Consider the following 22,983-nt stretch of genomic DNA (forward strand, 5'->3'; position numbering starts at 1 on the left):
GTTGTGTGAATGTAAATCCTCTTTTCCACATTTCTCCCTGCCATTGAAGAAGAGAGCAATGCTGTTGTCAGAAAGCTCTGTTGTTAATCTGTTAACAAAGCTCTGTAGAGAAAGCTGGGAGTTAGCAATCTGTCAGAGAGCTCTGGTGTTAAAGCTGGTATTTAGCAATCTGTAGTTATTTAGAATAGTTGTGGGTGGATCCTTGGACCAGTGGCAGGTGACCACGCCCTCAGGGGAAATCCCGAGAGGGACCACTGGTCAGGATTAGTGTAGGAGACAGACACACACTAGTTCTTTTATTAGACAATATAGTAAACCACCAGAGGTGGCAGTAGTGAGCTGGAAGCGCTCGGCTGGGCTGTAGTTCCTCAGGTACTGGAACAGCAATCCCAAGGTGGCTGAGCTGTAGAGAAACTAAGAAAGCGAACAGACAAAGCATGCGGCGTTCAGGAACAAGTCCTTGATGGTAACACTCACACAATAGTCTCTTAAGGCAGCCCAGGAGGCCTCGGTCCCGTTCCCGGAACGCCCCCGGGCCGGCGCCCTGCCCACGGCCCCGCCCCAGAATGCCCCTTTTTCGAAGTCCCAGGACATATGCGCGTCCTGGGGCTTGCACTCACTGCTGAGCCTATGCAAGATAGGCTTGGCGCATGCAGGGGCAGCTTTCGGGGGTTACACGCATAGTTACGCACGTAACACTTTGAAAATCTGCCCGAAAGTGTTTATCTCATGCCCCTTTGAAATCCTTCACCACTTCCTCCAGAAGGGCATTCCAGGCATCCACGACCCTCTCCGTGAAGAAATACTTCCTGACATTGGTTCTGAGTCTTCCTCCCTGGAGTTTCAAATTGTGACCCCTAGTTCTATTGATGTTTTTCCAACAGAAAAGGTTTGTTGTTGACCATGGATCATTAAAACCTTTCAAATATCTGAAAGTCTGTATCACATCACCTCTGCCCCTCCTCTCCTCCAGGGTATACATATTTAGGTTCTTCAGTCTCTCCTCATAAGTAATTTTATGAAGACCATCCACCTTTTTGGTCACCCTTCTCTGGACCGCCTCCATTCTATCTCTGTCCCTTTGGAGAACTGAACACAATACTCCAGGTGAGGCCTCCCCAAGGCCCTGTACAAGGGGATCATCACTTCCTTTCTCTTACTAGATATTCCTCTCTCTATGCAGCCCAGCATTCTTCTGGCTTTAGCTATCGCCTTGTCACATTGTTTCACTGATTTCAGATCGTTAGACACTATCACCCCAAGGTCTCTCTCCTGCTCTGTGCACATCAGCCCTTCACCCCCCATCAAATACAGTTCTTTCAAATTTCTACACCCCATATGCATGACTCTACACTTCTTGGATTTGAATCTCAGCTGCCATATCATTGACCACTCTTCCAGCTTCCTTAAATCCTGTCTCCTTCTCTCCACTCCTTACAGCGTGTCCACTCTGTTGCAGATCTTAGTATCATCCACAAAAAGACAAACCTTACCTACTATCCCGTCCAATGTCGCTCACGAAGATATTGAACAGGACTGGTCCCAACACCAATCCTTGCGGCACTCCGCTTAACACCGCTCTCTCTTCAGAGTAAGTTACATTTACCATCACACATTGTCTTCTGTCAACCAGTTTGCAATCCAGGCCACCATCTCGGCACTCACTCCTAAGCTTCTCATTTTATTCACAAGCCTCCTGTGCGGGACCGTATCAAAAGCTTTGCTGAAATCCAAGTAGATGACATCGAGTGCTCTTCCTCGATCCAATTCCCTAGTCATCCAATCAAAAAAGTAAATTAGATTTGTCTGACAGGACCTTCTCCTGGTGAATCCATGCCCCCTCTGGACCAGCAATTCTTCTGACTGTAGATAGTTCACTATTCTTTCTTTCAGCAGCGACTCCATTACTTTTCTCACCACCGAGGTGAGGCGATCCTGCCTATAGTTTCCAGCCTTCTCTCTGCTCCCACTCTTGTGAAGCAGGACCACTGCCGCTCTTCTCCAATCACTCGGCACCACTCCCGTTTCTAGGGATCTATTGAACAGGTCACACAGCGGAGCTGCCAGCACATCTCTGAACTCCCTCAGTATCCTGGGATGAACCTCATCAGGCTCCATGGCTTTCTCCACTTTCAGTTTTCCTAGCTCTTCCCATACATTCTCTTCTGTAAATGGAGTTACATCTACTCCACTCCCCTCCGGTTCCTTGTTATGTAGCGACGGTCCTTCTCCAGGGTCCTCTTTAGTGAACACCGAACTGAAATATTTGTTTAATATTTCTGCCATTTCTTCGTCTCTCTCTCCACACATTGATCCTTTTTACCTTTTAATTTCACTATACCACTTTGGACTTTTCTCCTTTCTCTGATGTATCTGAAAATATTTTGTCACCTCGCTTTACCTCTTTGGCAATCCTTTCTTCCACTTCTGTTTTGCTGTCTTGATTACTTTCTTCATCTCCCTCAGTTCCACCAGATATTCTTCCTTGTGCTCCTCCCTTTGGGATCCTTTATATTTCTTAAATGCTGTTCTTTTAGCTTTTATTTTATCAGCCACCTCCTTTGAGAACCAGATAGGTTTCATTTTTCTCTTGCTTTTCTTTACTTTTCTAACATATAGATTAGTTGCCTTGGTAATTGCTCCTTTTAGTTTGGTCCACTGTTGTTCTACATCTCTCTTGTTCTCCCAGCCTTCTAGTTCTTCCTCCAGGTACTTCCCTAATTTCATCAAAGTCCGTGTTTTTGAACTGCAAAACTTGGGTCTTCGTGCTACTTCTCTGTATCCTATTTGTGATATGAAACCATAGCATTTGATGATCACTGGTGCTGAGGTGGGCACCCACCTAGGCATTAGAGACATTATCTCCATTAGTGAGCACCAAATCTATAGCTCCCTCCCTCATGGGTTCCATTACCATTTGTTTGAACAGAGCCCCTTGCAGGGCATCCACTATCTCTCTACTACTGTTAGATTCTGCAGAAGGGATTCTCCAGTCTACATCCTGCAGATTAAAATCTCCAACAATCACCATTTCTCCATTTTTTCCCAACTTTTGGATGTCTTCCACCAGATCTCTGTCAAGTTCTTCCATTTGATTTGGGGGATTGTAAACCACTTCAGTAAAAATGGATGCCCCATCATCTTTTTTTAGGTCGGCCCATGGTGCTTCTTCTTTGCCCCATCTTCCTTGCAGCTCAGATGCTTGGATATGGTTTTAGACATAAAGAGCCACTCCTCCCCCTTTCCTGTCCTCTCTGTCCTTCCTTAACAAGTTATAGCCCGGTATTGCCGTATCCCAATCATGAGATACTGTGAACCTCGTCTCTGTGACGGCAACAATGTCCAAGTCCGCCTCCACCATTGGGACTTGCAGATCTGGGATTTTATTGCCCAAACTACGAGCATTTATTCTCATAGCTTTCCAGCTTCTCGTTCAGGATACTGCTTTTCTTCGACTCCTTTCGTGACTTATTTAGTTGAGTTTTGTTATCCACTTCACCTGTTTCCATTGCATTTGTATTTGGGGGGTGACATTCTAATTCCCTGATGCCACCCCCGGCATCTAGTTTAAATGCCTTATGACATAGGATTTGAATTTATCTTTTAGGATCCTGTTTCCTGCCACAGACAGATGTAAGCCATGTTTGACAAAGAGCTTTTTACTGTTCCATATTGTCTTCTTCCTATCTAGCCATAGAATTTCTATTTTTTGTAGGTTGAGCACCAATCTTGTATGTGACAGTAATTTCTGAACAGCTGAAAAATAAATTTGAGCATATGCTCAATTTATTTTTCAACTGGTATTAGAAATTGCATGGCGTTGGCATATACATAAAACTTTATGCCTAATCCTGCAAGTGGTCCACACAGTGGAAGGAGATATGCATTAAAAAGTGTTGCCAATAATGAGGACCCCTGTGGAGTGGCAGTTTTCATAGCAGTATTATTTGAGACATTGTTACTTGTTTTTACTTTAAAAGTTCTATTTTTCAGAAAAGAGCTAAAGCCAGTTTAATGCATTACCACACACAAACCAAGGGCAATAATAAGATAGTGACATGTCAAATGCAACTGATAGATCTAATAAAATTAACAGGTATGCTTGACCAGTGTCAAATCCTGCCAATATTGAATCTGTCAAGGATAAAAGTTAAGTTTCTGTGTTTTGGTTTTTCATTGCATGTTAACCACTTTCTCTATGATTTTTGCGGTTAGTGGTAAGGTGGATATTGGTCTATAGCTTTTTAAGCTATTTTTATTAGTATAGTTTGTTTTTCTCATGGGTTTGATTGATGCACATTTAAGCACAGCATGAAGTTCTCCTGTGGATAGCGATAGATTCACAATGTTTGTGATCCATAGAGTAATAGTTTCTAAGATCAATTTTATTGATTTAATGGGGCTGGCATCATCGGGGTGCATTGCCGGATTCATCTTATTGATTATTTGTTGTATTTTCAGGTTGAAAAACTGGTTCAAATTCTGACCATTGGTAGCATCAAATATGTGAGTGGAATTGTTCTTTAAACAGGAGGTGGTAAACCCTCAGTTAATTTTGCAATCTTTTCTATTTCAAAGGTTGTAAAATCATTACTGGTTAGTGAAGATGTGGAGGTTTTGACTTTTTGGGTATTGTATGCTCTTTAGTTAGATCATTAACAACTGTATGTTGCGCGCCCTGTCCACGTCCGGCTCTCGCACGGGCCTGCTCACCTCGCTAGCTCCTCTGCAGGTCACGGGTTGGCCTCCCCAGCGGCAGCCGCAAGCTCCTCCAGGCCTCAGCATCCTGCGGCGGCGGTCGCCAGGCCTTCCACTGTGCACCAGGCCTTACGCCGGGGTTCGGTGTCTCTAGTGGCGTTGGCCATGCCCCTATGCATGTGCGCGCGGACTGCTCGGCCTCTTGTAGGGCTAGGGGTGGGTCCTAGCTCTGCATCACGCCCTGATTGATCGAACGATATAAGGAAGTTCTTGCCTGCACTTCCTTGCCTTGGCAATCGGGTTGGCACTGTAAGTGTACTAGTTTGTTCATAGTCTTGTTCCAGTCTTGTTCCAGCGTCCTACTGTTCCAGCATTCCAGTGTCCTTCTGTTCCAGCATCCTTCTGTCCTGTCTCCCCGGTTTGTATCCTCAGACTGTCTCTCTGGTACTGACCTTGGCCTGCTCCTTGACCATTCTGTCTGCTGCCTGGATCCTGACCTCTGCCTGCCTTGTGACCTCGTCTGACCTCCGGAACCTGACCCCTGCCTCATTGACTACTCCTCTGACTGATCCTCGGATTCTGACCTCGGCTACCATTGACCACGTCTCCTGATTCTGGCTCTGTCCCTTGCCTTGTCACCACCTACGTTGTTCTAGTCTTCCTTGTTCCTCCAGACCTACAGCCTAGAGTGCGACCGCGCTCCCTTGCTGTCCGTGGGCACACCTCTCTACTAGGGATGTGCAGAGCAAAATTTTATGTTCATATTTTTTATGTCCGAAAGGGGGTCCCACTTGCGGCCAATATGGACATAAAAAAAATCCAATGAGTTGGGTATATGTACATACGTGCAAAAAAAAAATTTAAACCCCCTCACCCTCCTTAATCCCCCCCCCAGACTTACCACAACTCCCTGGTGATCGAGCGAGGAGTGAGGACGTCATTTCTGCAATCCTTGGCGAGAAGCATGTGACGTCGGTGGCAGAAATGGCGTCCTCACTCCTCGCTCCATCACCAGGGAGTTGTGGTAAGTCTGGGGGGGGGGGATTAAGGAGGGTGAGGGGGTTTATATTTTTATTTTGGCTCAACAATCGCGATTTCCCACATATCGAACATATCTATGTTCGATATGTGGGAAATCCGATCGTTTATGTCGAATCAATTTTTTAAGTAAAAAAAAAATATGAGTTGCGTTTTACTAATGCGGTCAATCCGAATGCACACCCCTACTCTCTACTAATTCTCCAGAAGATCCTGCGAGGCCTACCTAAGTCTAAGCAGTCTGGGTCCCTACGGGCTTCTCCTAGGGGCAGGTGCTTCCTGGTCCCTACCAGGGAGCCGTTCTCCACTGCTCCAGGACAAGGGTCCACCTCCAAGCACAACATTGTAAATAGTAATTTTGGATTGAATTTAATGTCATGTATTCTTATAGTAAAATAATCTTTATTTGCTTTGTTTATAGTCAATTTATATTTACTGAGCTCAGTATGTTCCTAGTGTATTGGGGGATGGTGATTTCCTCCATATTTTTCTTTTTGTCTTAATGTGTTTTTAAATTCTTTTATTTCAGAATTGTAACAGGGGTACAATATCGTTTCCATGATTCCATAATAGTTTCCATGATTTTACCCAGCACTGAAGTCAGCCTGTAGTTTCCTGGATCATCTCTGGACCCTTTATATAAATCGGGGTTACATTGGCCACCTTCCAGTCTTCAAATACAATGGATGATTTTAATGATAGGTTACAAATTACTTGTAATAGGTCTGAAATTTTACATTTTAGTTCTTTCAGAACCCTAGGGTGTATACCATCTGGTCCAGGTGATTTGCTACTCTTCAGTTTGTCAATCTGGCCTACTACATCTTCCAGGTTCACTATGATTTGGGTCAGTTCATCTGAATCTTCACCCTTGAAAACGATCTTCAGAACAGGTATCTCTCTAACATCCTCCTCAATAAACACTGTAGCAAAGAATTCATTTAGTCTTTCCACAAAGGCCTTATCTTTCCTAAGTGCCCCTTTAACCCCCTCGACCATCTATCAGTCCAACCTACTCCAGATTCTAGATAATCCAGAGAAGGGTGATTTTCCTTCAAAAGACTATCCAAGAGCTGGCAAGTCAGGCCAGGACAATTCCTCCTTTCCTTCTAATTCTTCATTCTTCAATGCTAAACAGATCTTTACCAGACCAAATCTTCAGACCAACTCCCTTTTGGTGCTTCTTGATATTTTTATACTCCCTCAGTTTGTTCCATTCCCATTTTGGGGAAGAACCACCCTATCCCTTCAATAAATAATATACACACCTATGAACTTCCTCTGAACCTCATGTGCTAGAAGGTTCCCAATAGTAACACATAGAAACACTCCATAACAATTCTGAACTCTCTTGGAATCCTCTACTGCTAGAAGATTCTCAGTGTGAAGATATAGGCTCGCTCTAACATATTCTAGCACATACTTTAGTGGCCAAGTAAGGGGCGACATCTATAAAAATACACATGTGCAGAAAAAAATGTGCATTGTTAACATCTGTATACACTTTTACCTTCATAGAGAGTTGGCAAGACTCAAAGAGCTTTTTTTTTTATTACCCTCCTCACCAGTAATCCCCCTATACATGATGTTTGTTAGTTAAAAGCCCTACAATTTGCATTGTGCCTTTAACTCTTCCTTAAATGTCGCTGTTTGTGATGTTGGGCAAGTCACTTTACCCTCTGTTGCCTCAGGTACAAAATTAGCTTGTAAGCCCTGTGGGAATAGGGAAATACCTATAGTACCTGGATGTAATCCACTTTGATATATACTTTGAAGTGCCAAAAAGTGGAATATAAAAAAAATCTAAATAAATACATTTATTATTCATTATTACAAGTGTATCCAAGAGCCATTCTTCGGTTACCAGTAAGGCTAATGTATGGGGGAGGATCCATTCAAATTCAGCCTCTCTCTTTGAGGGACCTGGGAATGGCCATCCCCCTGGGAGGCTTTTTTAACAGCTCTCTCCTGAGAGTCTGACGACAATCAAGTATGATTTTTGGAGAGTTAGGAGGTAGTAGGTGTTTATATTTTTGTATTTTCAGGCCAAGTCAGAGGGAACAGGTGGTTCCTGCCAATCTACTCCCTAGCTGATGTGGATACCCCTCTGGTTTGTTTTCAGGATTTGAGATTTTCATGGTAGGAGTCTCACCGGACACCTGGACTTTTCTCAGATTCAGGGCATGGGGAACCCTGCATCTAGAGATGGGGAAGATCTGCCCTGTGTTATATTTGGTTAATGGAAACAGCTTTTAGGTTAGACACCTAGGAGGAAGATTGTTGGCTGCCCCTCCCTTCCTGCATTGGAAAAGGTTAAGAAACCTGCATCCAGGGATCCCTCCCATAAAGAATGCAGAGGAAAATCAGAGACTGAGTTAAATTGGAAAAAGTGGAAGAATCTGTAACCATGAATAAAGGAACTATAAGGATTTCAGAGGCGCCCATCCAGATTCATTAGCACCTGGGGGAGGAAAGAGATTATTGTTTGTGCAAGAACAGGATTTCTGGTCATTCGTTGAAAGGGATTTCATGGCCAGCATAAAGGTTGCCCTGCCCATCGGGACCTCCATCTCACCTAACCCTGGAGGGTAATAGGATCCCTTGCTCATTCAAAGATTCCTACACAGATACAGATTAAGCTGTAATTAAGAGACTGTGATACCGTAAGCATATTTGTTGTGCCATCTGCAGCTATCTTATTCAGTAAATTTAAGATTGGACTCTAATCCAGTGAGTTCAGTGTATTCATTTGGGCACGCCACACACAGAAAGAGATGTGACCCTCTCCCAGGGATAACCAAGAGGAAGTTAGCCACCCCTGCACTGAAACCCGAAAGGAACCCTTTCCCCCAAGCCTAAGGATCCACACTATGGGGAAAGGGGCAAGGAAAATAGCTAGTCTGGGTTCCTGCCCCAAAGAACTAACAAATATTTTTATGGCACCACCCATGCAGGACACGTGCACAATGGCTATTGACAATCATTGCTTGTGTGTCCTATAGTTTGAGCCGACATTGAGCATTATAGTAAACACTATTTTTCCTGTCTCCTGAGAAACCAATCATCATGAAGCATTAGCACAGAGAAAAGGAACTCATCACCTGCACTAATACTCAAGTTTCTACACTACTGTCTGGTGTCCAGCTGCCACTGCACTATATTCCAGCCCATGCAGCTCAGCACTCATCTCGTTACCTCATAAATAACAATAATAAGCAACATAATATTAATTAGGCCTTGAATACAAAAGAGAAACAAATGAAAATAAATTAGATATACTTACATGCATGACCTTCTAGGACTGTGTACACAATGGACTCATTGCTAACCTTCTTAGCAATCTTGCGCACCTTTTGAAATCTATAACAAAACATCAATGATAATATAATTAACCTTACTCTTTTCCAAAGAAATTTAAATTGCATAGCAAAATATGTTTTCATTTCAGGACAATGAATCATGAATATTTTTATCTGCTGTTTATAGCAGTTTATACATTTAAATATATTTCAGCATTGCATGGTAAATTGTTTTTGTTTTTTTCATCAATAAAACCTTTAACATCAATGCTTATTTTTATATTGGATCAATGGAATAAGATTTTAATATGTTTACAATGTGCTATATAAACATCAACAAATAAAGACACTGTGGAGTATGATTACTGTTCTTTCTGTTTTGTATTTCATATTATGCTCTTTCTTCTTCTGGTAGAGAAGTGCTAAAGGCTGACTCCGAGGATAAGAAAAAGGATTAACATGGCCACCATGTTCAACTATCTCGACCTTCTCACATTGAGGACCAAGAGATCTGCTCATGTTGTTTCTAATGTTCTGAACAGTAATAGAGAGAAGAGTGGCAGATGAGTGAAGGACGTGTCATTGGCCTGGTAAGTTAACCCAATTAGGGAGATATTAGGGTTCAGCCTTGGATAAAAACAGCTCTGAGGCACTCAAGCTGCTTTAGGTCTTCAGAGAAGAGGACACAGAGATGAGGCAAACAGACAAAGGCCATCAAAAGATTTAAGAACTAAAGAGTTGCCACAAGCAAACCACTCTGTAGGGTTTCAGACCTGTATGCTGCTAGCTTGAGTATGTGAAATAGAGTTAACCACATTCACCAGATAAACCAGAGGTAAGCAGGGACCACCAGCATTCCTACAGAAGGTTGAAACACATGTGTGTGTTTTTCAATAACATCCATGCCTGTTGTAAACTCTTGACCTTTGCAGCTGCTCCTTTCTGATCTTTGAAAATTACCCTCATAATATCCTAGGTTGTTTTCCATCCAGTTTTTAACATTTTCAGTTTTTCTATTTCCACATGAACATTCTCTTCCATAGATGGTGTGACATCTACCACATTACGATATGTACTCTTGCTGTCAGTCCGTGGTCCTTCTCTAATCTCTTCAGTAAATATCAAAGATAAATATTTCTTTAGCATTTCTGTTTTTAACGTCCCCCTCCAAACATTTCTCTTTGTATCCTCTCTGTCTTACAATCCCATCTCTGGCCTGTCTGCTTTTACTGCCATATCTGAAAAATGTTTTGTCACCTCATTTTACCTCTTTAGCTTTTCTTCAAATTCCACCTTTGCCAACCTGACTGCTTTCAGTTTTACCATATATTCTTCCCTTTGTTCCTCTAAGATCCATTGTACCTCTTGAATGATACATTTTTCCCCTTGCTTAAAAGTCACCTGCTATGAAAACCTCTTTCGTTTATATTCTTACCATAAATATTTGTTGCCCTTTTTATAACCATTTTAGTTTAGCCCACTGTTTTTCCATTTTACCTACTTTATCCTACTCTCCCAATTGTTCTTCACACCAGGCCAACATGTTACCAAGCAATCCTCACAGTCATCAGCCATCCATCTATATTCTTCATGACTGAATTTCAAATAACAATGGTAGATCTATCCTTACCCTCCTGGGCAAACAACCTTGCAGACCCATACTTGTTATGAAAAGACAGTACATCACCTAGAAGGCAGGTTCCAGCTACAGGATCATTTCCTGCCTTTTTTAATCAATGCTCATCTTCCTGGTGACCTATGGAGGCAGTCCTCCTTGGATGTGGATGGTTCTGTCACTCTCTGCTGAAGCTGATGCATTTGAGCACCACCAATTTGCATAGTATTCTCTATGGGAAGTGACCATTTTGGTTGAAAGTGCACAAGCTGTGGTTTGCACTTAGATGGAAGACCAGACCAGATGTATTCCATGCATTAAAAAAAAGATGGAAGGAAGGCCAAATGACTGCAAGCATGGTTAAAAAGTGAGGTGAGAGACAATTCTAGCCAAAAGAACATCTTTCAAAAAATGGAAAAGGGATCCAAATAAAGAAAACAGGAATCAGCCTATGCACTGGCAAGTTAAATACAAAGCATTGACAAGGAAGGCAAAGACAGACCATGAAAATATGCTTGCTATGGAAGCAAAAACTCTTAATAAAAATGTTTTCAGGTACATTTGAAGCAAAAAGCCTGCAAGGGAGCCATTTGGATCATTAGATGGTTTAATGGGTAAAAGAAGCACTAAAGGAGTGAGGAAACTAAAAGTTTTATTGTATCTCTCTGTCCAATAAAGTCAAATTTAGCTTAGATATCAGAGTAGGTGAAAGGTATTTGATTGCACAAGTCAAAGCTACTATTTTAGATTATAATAAGAATAAAAGATATGTAACAATTTGGTCAAGGCTGTATTGTTAGACTTTTGGCTCCATGGACAAGATAAAGGATGATTATATTTGGTAGAAAATAGATATAATGATGTGTGATCCTTTCTTATCATTATAATTATAATTAGAACTTAGTCCATGTTGACCATCTTGATTGGTCAGGTCCTAAGGCATTTGTTGCTTGAAAAAAATGCAAAAATGAAACTGTGATTGGTCAAGTTAGGCTAAAACGATGACGCTTTTTCATGTTGACCTTATATCTAGAAACAATATATACTGTAAGTCTCATTGTATGTAATGAATTTTGAGAACACCCACTGAGAACCTGTTTGAAGTGTGGTCTTATCCAATGTAATATGTAATATTATATTTGAAAATAAATTTGGAAGCATTGTACTGCAACGGATTCATTCTTGTCTATTTTAAAATGTGGAAAGAATACCAGAGCATAGATTTGTTGCGACCATCGCTGCCCTTCGTCTCCACTCCGCCCACCTTACCTCTTTGGCGACTCCCTCTTTGGTTGATGGAAGTTTGGCTGCTGCGGCGTCATTTTGCCAACCTCCTCCGGCGTCCCCGGACTGGCTGGACGCTGCCTTCTGCCTTGTTCTCCTGAGGCCTATAGGCATGCGCACGGCGTGGCCCCGACTCAAGTACCAGCTGTGGCGCGAACCTCAGGGGCATCCCCCTGAGATGACGTCATCATCACCAGATATTTAAGGTCTCTTGTTTTGTTAGCTAATCGAGTTAGCAAAGGGTTTCCTACCTAGCTGCCTTTAGGTATTGCTGCGGATGGGATTCGCTCTCCACTTACCTTGCTACTCTGCCTCCTCGGACTTTACCAGGGGTACCCGCTCCTCGGGGGCCTCGCTCTCTCTCTTGCTTTTCAGATCACAGTCTGTAACCGGTACTCGCTCCTCGAGGGCCCACATTCCTGGACCTGCTACTGAATATAACTTCTGCCAGGAAGTCACCGCTGCCTGCAACACCAGTGAGTTACCATCTCTCTCTCAGAGTTTTCCCTGGAACCAGGTACTCGCTCCTCGAGGGCCTACTTCATTCCAGCTCCTGGGCTGTTCCAAGAGATTATTGTGTGAGTGTTACCATCAAGGTTCTGTTCCTGAACTCTGCATACTCTGCCTACCCACTATCTCAGTTTCTCTACAGCTCAGCCATCCTGGGATCACTGTTCCAGTGCCTGAGGGACTACAGCCCAGCCGGGCTCTTCCAGCTCACTACTGCCACCTCTGGTGGTTCTCTAAAACAGTTTAATAAAAGAACTAGTGTGTGTCTGTCTCCATACTCTGAGCCTGACTGGTGGTCCCTCTTGGGATCTTCCTCCGTGGGTGTGGTCATCTGCCACCGGCCCAAGGATCCACCCACAATTATCACAAATAATAACAGATTAAAATCTCCACAGGAAGACATGGCCATAGTAGAGAGAATAAATGAATTCCTTGCTTTGGTCTTTACTGAGGAAGATATAAGCAGATACTCATTCAAGAAAAGATATTTAAAGGTGATGATTCAGAGGAATGAAAATAAATCTCAGCAAACCTGGAAGATGTTTTAGGGCAAATTAACAAACTCAAGACTAGCACATCTCCTAGACCAGATGGTATACATCCCAGAGTGCTGAAAGAACTGAAAAATGAAGCTCTACTTTTAGTAATCTGTAAACTATCATTAAAATCAGCTATGGTACCTGAGGATTGGAGGGTAGCCAATGAAATACAATTTTTAAAAAGGGCTCCAGGTGTGATCCAGGAAACTACAGACTCATGAACCTAATGACAGTGCTGGGAAAAATGGCTGAAGCTATTCGAAAGAACAAAATTACAGAATATATATTAGACATAGGGGACAAATCCAACATGGATTCAGCTAAGGGAAGTCTTGCCTCACCAGTTTGCTATATTTTTTTGAAGGCATGAATAAACATGTGAATAAAGGTAAGCCAGTTGATATACAGGGTGGCCCATGAAAAAGTAGCCTGCCTCCAATACCAGTGCATTGGAGACAGGCTACTTTTCCATGGGCCACCCTGTAATGTATCTGGATATTCAGAAAGCATTTGATAAAGTACCTTATGAGAGACTCTTTAGGAAATGAAAAAGTCACGGGATAGAAGGCAATGTTCTATTTTAGATTGAGAACTGTTTAAACAATAAATACAAAGAGTACAGCTAAATGGTCAATTTTCTCAAAGGAGAAAGGTGAATAGTCAGTGCCCCAGAGATTTGTACTGAGGCCACTGCTTTTTAACATGTTCATAAATGACCTAGAGATAGGAAAGACGAGTAGGGTGATCAAATTTGCTGATGATGCAAAGTTATTCAACATAGATAAATCACAAGAGGATTGTGAGAAATTGAAAGAGGACCTTGCAAGATTGGAAGACTGGGCACCCAAATGGCAGATGGCATTTAATGGGTACAAGTGCAAAGTAATGCATATAGGAATGAGCAATCCAAATTATAGCTACACAATGTCACTAACCAGGAAAGGATCCAGGAATCATCGTGATTAATATGTTGAAATCCTTTGCTCAGTATGCAGCAGCAGCCAAGAAAGCAAATAAAATGCTAGGAATTATTAGAAAGAAATGAAGAATAAAACACAGGATATCATAATGTCTCTGTATAACTTCATGGTGTGACTGCACCATGAAGTTCTGGACACCACATCTCAAAAAAGATATAGTGGGATTGGAAAAGGAATAGAGAAGGGGTACCAAAATGATAAAGGGAAAGGCTAAACAGGTTATGGCTCTTCAGCTTGGAGAAGAGATGGCTGAGGGGTGATATGATAGAGGTGTATAAAATAATGAGTGAAGTCAAATCGGTTGTTTACTCTTTCAAAAAGTACAAAGACTAGGGGACATTCAATGAAGTTACTAGGTGATACATTTAAGACTATTGGGAGAAAGTATGTTTTTACTCAATGCATAATTAAAATCTGGAATTCATTGCCAGAGGATGTAGTAAAAGCTGTCAGTGTAGCTGGGTTTAAAAAAGGTTTGAACAAGTTTCTGGAAGAAAAGTCCATAAATCATTCTTAAGGTGAACTTGGTGAAATCCATTTGTTTAACCCTGGAATAAGCAGCATGGATTTTGTCAAGGTGTTGCAATCTTGCCAAATACTTGTGACCTGCATTGGCCACTGTAAGAAACAGGGTACTGGGCTTGATGAACCTTTGGTCTAACCCAGTATGGCACATCTTATGATCTTATGTTCTTATGATCCTTTATAACTTATGTGACAAATACTTGCATAAGTTAACCAATTTTCAAAATTTACTTACCTGCATAAATCCACTTTCAAAATTACCCTACCAAATCTACCCCACACAATTTACAGCAGCTATTTGGCATGTAAAAATTTAAAGGACATTTATGCACGTGCTTTATAAGTATGTATGTCCAAACCCCTCCCTAATCCTACTCTCTAGGAACATAATTGCTCAATCCAGGCAAAGCAACTCATTACTAGGTAGTTTTAAGTAATTAAAATAGTGAGGCTTTCCTGAAAACTTGCTAGCTGTTATTTTCCATGAAAGTTAGCTACAGATTAGTAAATGACCTACTAAGGGGGGGTCATTTTCCTAAAGACTATTGCATGCGAAAGGGACTTTTCACATGCGAAAAATGGCGGAGTCGGGGCAGGGGAGGGGCAGGGAGGGGAGGAGGTCGGAGCGGCGAGGAGGCGGATGTGGGCGTTTATCTTCGCTGGCGGCAATAAGGTAAGGGACCGGTATTGTTGCCAGTTGGCGCGCCAATAGCGCCACCTTTCATGGTGGCGCTATTGGGGGTGCGAAAGCCAGCAGCGTTAACACCGCGGATGTGCGATCGTTGCCGGCTTTCGCAGGCCTGCCCCCCCCCCCCGTTACCGCTGGATTCACCAATCTCTGCGAGAATGGAAAATCCAGGCCTAAGTTTGTAACTGAGTTACCTTACCCAGATCACAAGGAGTGTCAATGGGATTTGAATCCAGGACTTCCTGGTTTACAGCCTGCTACTCTAACTCCTAGTCTACTTCCTCCCCTCCACTATTTCCTTTTTAAAAAATCCTTTGTGAACCACATTAGAGCATTTCAAGCACATTAATATAGCTATAGAATTGTATTTTTCTTTTGCTTCTCTACTATTACAGGTTGGATTTATTTTGTATGGGGCTCTTTTGGCTTGCATTTATTTTGCATGGTCTTTATATGCATGATCTTCTGGTTGACCTGTAGCATGCCATTGAGATAACGTGCTTCCTCTATGGAGCATCCCTGTTCAATTTTGTATTTCCCCCATTGAGGTATGGAGAAAAGTGAGGACAAATTAGTTGTTAGCCTTGCAAATGGAGATAAGTGATCATGACCATATATAACTATCGTCAATCATCCAAGTGCCTGAATCTCCTAAGGTGGTATTGTAGTGGAGAATCTGGAAATATGTAGCTGATTTCATCTTACAGGGTACAAGTTTTTCTTTAGCTTTATCTTTATTTGGGTTTTATATGACATAACATAGTAACATAGTATTGTTGGCAGAAAAAGACCAAATGGTCCATCCAGTTTGCCTAGTAAACCTCCCATAGCAGCAACTGCCGCTTCGTGCAGGTTGCCCCCAAGTGTCCACCAAGGGCAGTAACTTCTACTCCATGCAGGTTACCCCCATGTTCTGTTAAGGGTAGTAACTGCCACTCTGTTCAGGTTACTCCCATGCCTTATGTTAAGAATAGTATACATACAAGGAACACCAAGAAACTGTATACTTTACACACAAAAGTACTAAGCAATTTACATGGTAAACATACATAATTCTAAAAACATAAATAATTATATAAAAAAGGACATTATAAAAACATAAAATAAAATATACATTAAAACAGATGGACAAAGATGGATACAAGCATGAAATAAATTTGTTCGGTTTAGAAATAGGTCAGCTTAATAAGGTAAGATTTTAATAAAACTTTAGAAGTCGTTAAGAAGTCTGACAGATGTAATGTCTCTGGAAAAGAATTCTAGAGAGTGGGGGCTGTAATAGAAAAGGAATGTTCATGCGTTTCAATGAGATGAGCATGAGAGGTCTCTCTTGTTGCGCGCCCCATCCACGCCTGGCCCGCACATGGGCCTGCTAACCTCGCTAGCTCCTCTGCAGGTCACGGGTCGTCCTCCCCAGCGGCAGCCACTAGTTCCTCCAGGCCTCAGCATTCCACGTCAGCGGTCGCCAGGACTTCCACTGCGCACCAGGCCTCACGCCGGAGTTTGGCATCCCCAGTGGCATTGGCCACAACCCCTACACACACACTTGCGAACCGCCTGGCCTCTTGTAGGACCAGGGGCGGGTCCTAGCTCTGTGGCACACCTTATTGAAGTGTAGGATATAAGGAAGTCCCTGCCTGCACTTCCTTGCCTTTGCAATCAGGTCGCACTGTAAGTGTACTAGTTTGCCTCCACGTTAACAGTCTTGTTCCAGTCTAATTCCAGCCTTGTTCCAGCATCCTACTGTTCCAGCATCCTACTGTTCCAGCCTTGTCCAGCGTCCTTCTGTTCCAGCGTCTGTCTGTCCTGTCTCCCCCAGGTAGTACCCTCAGACTGTCTCTCTGGTACTGACCTTGGCCTGCCCCTTGACCATTCTGTTCGCTGCCTGGATACTGACCTCTGCCTGCCTTGTGACCTCATCTGACCTCTGGAACCTGACCCCTGCTTCGTTGACTACTCCTCGGACTGATCCTCGGATTCTGAACTTGGATGCCATTGACCTGATTCTGGTTTTGTCCCTTGCCTTGTCATCGCTCCTCCTCCAGACCTAGAGCCTAGAGTCCGTCTGTGCTCCCTTGCTACTCATGGGCATGCCTCTCTACTACCTCTCCAGGAGACCCTGCGAGGCCCACCTAAGTCTAAGCGGCTCGGGTCCCTATGGGCTCCACCCGTGGGGACCACGGGCTTCCAGTGGTGAAGCTCACCCTAGCCTCTGTCTCCTCCTGTGCTCCACCCTCTGGGGGCAGGTGCTTCCTGGTCCCTACCAGGAAGCTGTTCTCCACTGCTCCAGGACAAGGGCCCACTTCCAAGTGCAACAGGTTGCCAAGGCCATGGACTCGGCAGAGTCTCCCGCCTCCAGTGCCCTACCGGGTTTGGCCACCACAGTCCAAGAACATCGCAAGGCTTTGGAATCGCTAGCCTCTTCGGTGGAAGAGCTTCATTCCCAGCTGCAAGGTACAGCTTTGGCCAATCACTTGGGCCTATCGTCCTCTATGTTACCCAAAGCATCGTTGGCGCTCCCTGCACCTCCTCGATACAATGGGGACCCATGCTCCTGTCATGACTTCCTCAATCAGTGCTTCATGCAATTTGCACTGCAACCCTTTTTGTTCCTGAAGGAAACCACTAAAGTGCCCTTCATCCTTTCTCACCTGGAAGGGAAGGCTCTGCACATTATGGGATCGCTCTGATCCCATGCTTTCCAAGCTATCCGAGTTTGTTGCTGTCTTCAAGCAGACCTTTGGAGACCCAGGCCGCCAAGCTGTAGCCAGCCATAATCTACTCCACCTCTGTCAAGGGTCACGGACCCTCTCTGAGTATATGGTGGAGTACAGGACCCTGGCTACTGAGCTCGGGTGGCAAGAAATTGTCTGCAAGCCATCTTCCTAAATGGACTCTCCAGCACTCTCAAAGATTAACTCTCCATCCGTGAGACTTCCCACGTCTCTAGAGGACCTGATTTCCCTCACTGGGAAGATCGACCATCGTCTCCGGCAAAGGCACCTAGAAATAAAGGTTTCCCGCTCTCCTACACTGTGTTCCACACGTGTCCAGAGTCCTCCAGCCAAGACTCCATCACCACCACCTCCTTCTGTGGTAGAACCTTTGGAGGTGAAGCGTGGGTGACTGTCTCTGACCGAATATCTCCGTCGGAGGAAGGAGGGTCTTTGCCTTTACTGTGGTACTTCTGGACATCTTTGGCAGTCCTGTCCGGTTGGTCCAGAAAACTGTGCCTGAGCCTGGTGGGGGTCCTGAACTTAGGCACTACTATCACCGGCCCCCAACTCCTGCTTCCAGTCTCTCTGGGCATCGAGGCCCACTCCTTCACCACCACTGCTCGTGTCGATACAGGAGCAAGTGGAACCTTCATCATTGATGACAAGCTTCTGAACATTCCTCTTCAGCCATTAGATGTGAGCCTCCGCATCGCCTCCATTCAAGGAGAACATCTTCCAGGGCACATCATCCATTGAACAGTGGCTGTCCGTCTTACCGTGAGCACTCTCCACGAGGAGGAGATGTCCTTCTATGTGTTAAATCATTCTACACATCCAGTCATCCTGGGGCTGCCCTGGCTCCAGGTCCAAGAACCCCAGTTCAATTGGCATTCCCTGCATTTGGTGCAGTGGGGTTCCAAATGCCAGAAGACATGTCTACGTCAAGTATCTCCAGTAGTCTCTGTCTTGAAGTCTACCACTCTATCTGATTTGCCTACCCAGTATGTTGAGTTTGAAGATGTCTTCTCTGTTATGCAAGTTCAATTGCTCCATAGAGCTTCTGCCGGGTACGATGCCTCCCAAGGGCAAAATTTATCCATTGTCTCATCCAGAAACCCTAGCCATGTCTGAGTATCTCAAAGAAACTTAGAAAAAGGGTTCATTCTTCCCTCTGACATTCCCGCTGGAGCAGGCTTTTTCTTCGTCAAGAAAAAGGATGGTGGTTTATGCCCTTTATTGACTACAGAGGGCTCAACGCCATAACCCGCAAAGATCGGTACCCCCCTGTCCCTTATCAGTGAGCTGTTTGACCGCCTTCAAGGGGCTCGGATCTTCATCAAGTTGGATCTGAGGAGTGTGTACAATCTGGTACGCATCCAACCTGAAGATATCTGGAAAACTGCATTCAACACAAGGGATGGTCACTATGAATATACAGTGATGCCCTTTGGACTATGCAATGCCCCAGCAGTCTTCCAACACCTTATGCACGAAATACTCTGAAACCTCTTGTACACATTCGTAGTCGTATATCTTGACGAAAACCTGATCTTTTCCAAAGACTTTGAATCCCATCGAGATCATGTTCAGATCGTCCTCCAATGTATAAGAGAAAATCATCTTTATGAAAAGTTAGAAAAGTGTCTCTTTGAGTGAAATCACTTACCCTTCCTAGGCTACATCATATCTGATTGAGGTTTCTCCATGGATCCAGATAAAGTCCAGGGGATCCAAGACTGGCCCCAGTCAGTAGGCCTATGGGCCTTACAATGTTTCCTTGGCTTTATTAATTATTACAGGAGCTTCATTGTCAATTATTCTACCCTAGCTGCTCTGCTCACTGCCATGACCAAGAAAGGGGCTAACACTCATGTGTGGACACCCAAAGCACAAGCCACCTTTCATAAACTAAAAGAAGCTTTCTGTTCCGGTCTTTGTCTTCAGCATCCAGACCCAAGATGCCTATTCGTCGTCGAAGTTGACACCTCTGCAATTGGAGCAGGAGCTGTCTTAAGTCAGTTTTCTCCAAAGGGTAAATAGATACCTTGTTCGTTCTACTCTCACAAGTTCTTTCCTATAGAGCAGCACTACACCGTTTGTGACTGAGAACTTCTAGCCACCAAGTTGGTGCTCCAAGAGTGATGCCCCTGGTTGGAAGGGGTGCAACATAAATTTACCATTTTCACCGACCAAGAGTTGAGCACCTTAAAGAAGCTCAACTCTTGAATCCTAAACAAGCCTGATGGGCACTCTTCTTTGAACGGTTCAATTTCATTTTAAGTTATCGTCCAGGTTCCTAGTACCTCTGTGCTGCACTATCAAGATCCTTCGAACCAGAGGATGTTCTTGATGTTCCCAGACACATCATAGATCCTTCCTGCGTATCCCTTGCCATGACCACTACAGTTCCAGTTGAGAAAACCGTCTTTCCACATAGATTGCGTGAATGAGTTCTGAAATGGGCCCATGATTCCAAGTTGGAAGGACACCCGGGTTGTACCAGGACCCTAAAGATGTTGCAGAGATATTATTGGTGGCCCAACATGGTGCAAGAGTCTCGAAACTATGTAGATTCATGTCCCATCTGCGCCCAACAGAAGCCACCTACCAGACAGCCTCGGGGCCTACTCCAACCCCTTCCAGCACCTAGCGAGCCATGGTCCAGCATCTTAACGGACTTCATCACAGACCTGCCTTTATCCCAGAACAATACCATAATCTGGGTCATCATCGACCGTTTTTCGAAAATGAGTCACCTCATTCCCCTGTCAGGCCTCCCATCAGCCCCAGAACTAGCCAAGTTGTTCCTGAAATACATTTTCCATCTCCATGGACTCCCAAAGGAAATTATATCCAACCGAGGACCATAGTTTTTCGCCAGGTACTGGTGCTTTCTATGCAAAAAGTTCAACATTGCTTTGAATTTCACATCACCCTATCTCCCACAGGCCAATGGTCAAGCTGAAAGGACTAACCAGACCTTGAAAACATTCCTTCGTTCCTACGTGAATGACCAGCAGGACAACTGGTCCGATTTTTACCCTGGGCTGAGCTGTCGCATAATACCCACATCGCTGCTGCCACCGATGTATCTCCATTCTCTATGGTATTCGGACGACAACCTCAGCTGCCACTTCCAGTTCCTCTGACTGTTCCTTCTCCAGCTACGCAATTCATGGCCCACACCATTCGCCAGGTATGGAATCAAGTAAAAGAATGCTTACCCAGGCCACTGAGCACTCCAAGCGCACTTCTGATGTCCATAGATGTCCCGTTCCACTCTTCCGTCCTGGTCATAAGGTGTGGTTAAGCACCCGACACATAAAGTTGAGACTTCCTTCTCATCGCCTAGCTCCCAAGTACATTGGCCCATTTCCAGTGCTTCGAAGAGTGGGAGCAGTGTCTTATTAACTTCAGCTACCTCGGCCATGGGCATCCACAACACATTCCATGTCTCTCTGTTGAAGCCTTTGGTCCTCTATTGGCCCTCTCGTAGAGATCCTTCACCCCTGTGGATCTCTACCAAACCAGATTCGTCACTCCAGGTAAGAGATGTCCTCGATGTCCATCGGCGTCGAGGCAGATGGGAATACCTCTTAGCCTGGGAGGTTTATGGGGCTGAGGAGAACTCATGGGAATCTTCCCACAATTTTCTTGATAAAGAGCTCCTTAGGAACTTCCATAGGACCTATCCTGAAAAGCCATGGTCGCTTAGAGGGAGGCCTAGAAGGTGGGGAACTGTTCACCTCACTAGTTCCTCTGCAGGTCACGGGTCGACCTCCCCAGCGGCAGCCGCAAGCTCCACTGGGCCTTCCACTGCACACCAGGCCTCACGCCGGCATTCGGCATCCCCAGTGGCATTGGGCATGCCCTTACGTGCCTGCGGACCGCCCGGCGTCTTGTAGGGCCAGGGGCGGGTCCTAGCTCTGCGGAACGCCCTGATTGAACATACAATATAAGGAAGTCCCTGCCTGCAATTCCTTGCCTTGGCAATCGGGTCAGCATTGTAAGTGTACTAGTTTGCCTCCGCGTTCACAGTCTTGTTCGAGGCTTGTTCCAGCCTTGTTCCAGCATCCTACTGTTCCAGCCTTGTCCAGCATCCTTCTGTTCCAGCTTCTGTCTGTCCTGTCTCCCCAGGTAGTACCCTCGGACTGTCTCTCTGGTACTGACCTCGGCCTGCTCCTTCACCATTCTGTTTGCTGCCTGGATCCTGACCTCTGTCTGCCTTGTGACCTCACTTGACCTCTGGAACCTGACCCCTGCTTCGTTGTCAACTCCTTGGACTGATCCTCAGATTCTGACCTTGGCTGCCAATGACCACGTCTCCTGATTCTGGCTTTGTCCCTTGCCTTGTCATCGCCTACACCGTATTGGCCTTCCTTGCTTCTCCAGACTTACAGCCTAGAATCCGTCTGTGCTCCCTTGCTGCTCGTGGGCAAGCCTCTCTACTACCTCTCCGGGAGACCCTGCGAGGCCCACCTAAGTCCAAGCGGCCCATGTCCCTACGGGCTCCTCCCGGGGGGACCTCGGGCTCCCAGTGGTAAAGCTCATCCTAGCCTCTGTCTCTTCCAGTGCTCTGCGCCCTGGGGGCAGTTGCTTCCTGGTCCCTACTAGGGAGCCATTCTCCATTGCTCCAGTCCAAGGGTCTACCCCCGAGTGCAACAATGTGAGTGTCAGGCTTTTTAAAATTCACCTTTAAATACAATCCACTTTGAAGTGGCTGAAAGGTGGAATATAAATAAAATAAATAAATAAGGATAAACAATGTTAAAACATGCCAACCATTTAAAAGATGCTACATTTCTTGAAACTAAGTATATAAGATATATTTTAATTGGATATACAATCGTTTTAATTAGACACACACATAGGGGCGGATTTTCAGAGCCCTGCTCGCGTAAATCCGCCCAAAACCCGGGCGGATTTACGCGAGCAGGGCCCTGCGCGCCGGGAAGCCTATTTTACATAGGCCTCCCGGCGCGCGCAGAGCCCCGGGACTCGCGTAAGTCCCGGGGTTCTCGGAGGGGGGCGTGTCGGGGGGCGTGTCGGGGGGGCGGGCCCGGTCGTCGCGGCGTTTCGGGGGCGTGTCG

The 22,983-nt window shown here is 44.7% G+C and overlaps 1 protein-coding gene across 2 annotated transcripts in view; it reads right to left on the minus strand.

The window, feature by feature from the left end:
• The window catches only part of ALKAL1 (ALK and LTK ligand 1), a 103,091-nt gene that overhangs the window by 14,287 nt on the left and 65,821 nt on the right, over nt 1-22,983 (minus strand). For both annotated transcript variants that reach the window (XM_029591266.1, XM_029591268.1), the window contains one exon: nt 9,020-9,096. In XM_029591266.1, the coding sequence (XP_029447126.1) occupies nt 9,032-9,096 (65 nt within the window). In that variant the 3' untranslated portion in view covers nt 9,020-9,031. The remainder of the gene's footprint in view (nt 1-9,019; nt 9,097-22,983) is intronic.

Source organism: Rhinatrema bivittatum, chromosome 2 (genome assembly GCF_901001135.1).
Source record: "Rhinatrema bivittatum chromosome 2, aRhiBiv1.1, whole genome shotgun sequence".
NCBI classification, from domain to species: Eukaryota; Metazoa; Chordata; class Amphibia; order Gymnophiona; family Rhinatrematidae; genus Rhinatrema; species Rhinatrema bivittatum.